Here is a 2,058-nt window from a genome sequence, read left to right as displayed (position 1 = left end):
GAGGAGAGGAGAGGAGAGGAGAGGAGAGGAGAGGAGAGGAGAGAGAACAAGAAAGATAAACAGGCAGAGATAGACAGAGAGACAGAGAAACAGAGGGACTATATACACAGGCACAGCAGGAGAGCTAATTGCAAGTTTGTTGTGAAGGGTCCCATTGTTTGTTTGGTTAGTTTGGGCTTCTGATTTGTCAGCCAAAGAAGTAAGTATTCCTTTAAAGTTCAAAACTATGTATGAGAAATTGCTAAAATAATAATAACCCAGCAGGTTGGATAACACTCATCCAGGGCCAAGGGTCCTGGCACATGGGAACAGGACAAGACCACGCGATTTAAGTACATGAAAACATCCAACGCAGGCAGTCAGGCTTGGAGTGCACATCTACCATCCTAGCACTCAGGAAGTGACCGCAGGGGAAGCAGGAGTTCAAGGCCAACCTTGACTCAGTCACAAGCCAACAGACATCCAGTGGGAGTTGAGGAAGCTCGAGAACAGCCTTTCTCCAGTCCTTAAGGGTCCTTTCTCTAGGATACCTTGGAGTCTGTAGGCTAGGCCAAGGAAAGGCTGCCTGATAGCAACTCCTGCTCCCATCACACCCTCCACTGCTCCACCATGCCTTTCAGGTCCCTCTGACCTTCCTCGGGGCTCTCTGGCAGAGCTTGGGCTCCCTTGCAGAGAGCCCAAGAGAGGCAGTCAACACCCATCACCACGGGACAAGTAGACCTCTTTGCGGAGTCTAATCTTCACCTAATGCTGGGGAAGAACGTTAGTTTTATATTGAAGTAAAGTTCAGGGAATACTCTGGGATGAACAGTACACCAGATTTTAAGTACATGTTACAAACAACAGCATACTCCAGAATATATCCTTCATCACCTCCAGATATCACGCACAACTTCTCCTTTCGCATATCTCCAGGACACTGCAGGGTCAGGAATGTGAAAGGGTCACAGTGTGTCCTGTTACAATGGTAAATGGGGACTGAGATCACATTCTTATAGCTGGCTAGTCGGACGGTGGTAAGTCTGCTCTCTAAAACTCTGTCTGTCCCTTCCAATGACGTGACTAGAACTGAGAGGTATAAGGGAGGGGCTTACTATGGCCACATGAATTATGAGTTGTCACTGGCTTATGTTCCAGAAGCACGTGAGGGATGAGTGACACAATCAAGGAGATTGTTACTCTGAACTTGACAGTGGGAAGGGAGGAAGCAGTGAGCTGCAGTGAGGGAGAGAGCTGATGGACAGGAGGTGTGTCTACAGAAGATGGCCACCACCATGAAGAGCCACAGCTGGTAGGAGGAGGATGAGCCTTGGCCGCCCTCCAAGCATGCTCACTGGTGTGTGTCTTGCAGGCTCTGGAGCGTCTGGTCAGTGAGGCCATCCACATCCAGATCGCGTGCCTGCAGGAGCTTCTACAGTACGAGATCCAGGCAGCCTTTGACATCCTGGACCTGAGGCTGCAGAAGAAAATGCTCAGTCTCAGTGCTCCTCCACCCCCGCTTCCCTGTATCACTGCTGGCCCAGCAGCCTTAGAGGACTCTCCCAAGGCTAGTAAGGCCAATAAAGGAAAGAAAGCCAAAGCTAAGAAGTAGGAGGCTGGTGACTACCACTCAAGGATACACGAGAAAAGCAACATGGGGCATGCTCAATATAGACCAGAGGCTCCTAGTGATTAAAAGGAACAAAGTGACTGCCATGCTGTCTCTGTCTTGGAAACCAGTGTGTGATTGGAGAAGGTAGCTGATTGGCTAGGCCAGACCTTTCTTTCAGTGGGACCTTAGAGGTTCTCCTTGAGGTTCTCCTTCCCTGCATGTTCAGCAAGTGGTGAAGGGCTTCCAGAGGATGCTAGGAGAGAGAGCAGGCAAGGTCAAGGACCTGCTCACAGCCAACCAGAGACAGAACTTAAGAAAGGGGACTGGAGCCAGTGCTCAGGGTTCTCTCTGGACTCTTTCCCTGAGGCACTGTGCCTCCATGCAGACAGACACAAGCTCGAAGCTTGGTTTGACAGGAGACAATGGCTCAGTTACCCCCCTGCATGAATAGACCATTAAGCACAGGC

General features: G+C 50.2%; 1 protein-coding gene across 1 annotated transcript in view; it reads left to right on the top strand.

Annotated features, from left to right (window-relative positions):
- C8H8orf74 (chromosome 8 C8orf74 homolog) overlaps positions 1 to 1,694 on the top strand; it is a 17,109-nt gene extending 15,415 nt beyond the window's left edge. Inside the window, exon 4 of the mRNA XM_021204206.1 lies at positions 1,352 to 1,694. Coding sequence (XP_021059865.1) covers positions 1,352 to 1,591 — 240 coding nt within the window. The 3' untranslated portion in view covers positions 1,592 to 1,694. The remainder of the gene's footprint in view (positions 1 to 1,351) is intronic.
- Positions 1,695 to 2,058: the final 364 nt, after the last annotated feature.

This window comes from Mus pahari, chromosome 8, assembly GCF_900095145.1.
Source record: "Mus pahari chromosome 8, PAHARI_EIJ_v1.1, whole genome shotgun sequence".
Taxonomy (NCBI): domain Eukaryota; kingdom Metazoa; phylum Chordata; class Mammalia; order Rodentia; family Muridae; genus Mus; species Mus pahari.
This window is presented reverse-complemented; position numbering and strand designations above follow the sequence as displayed.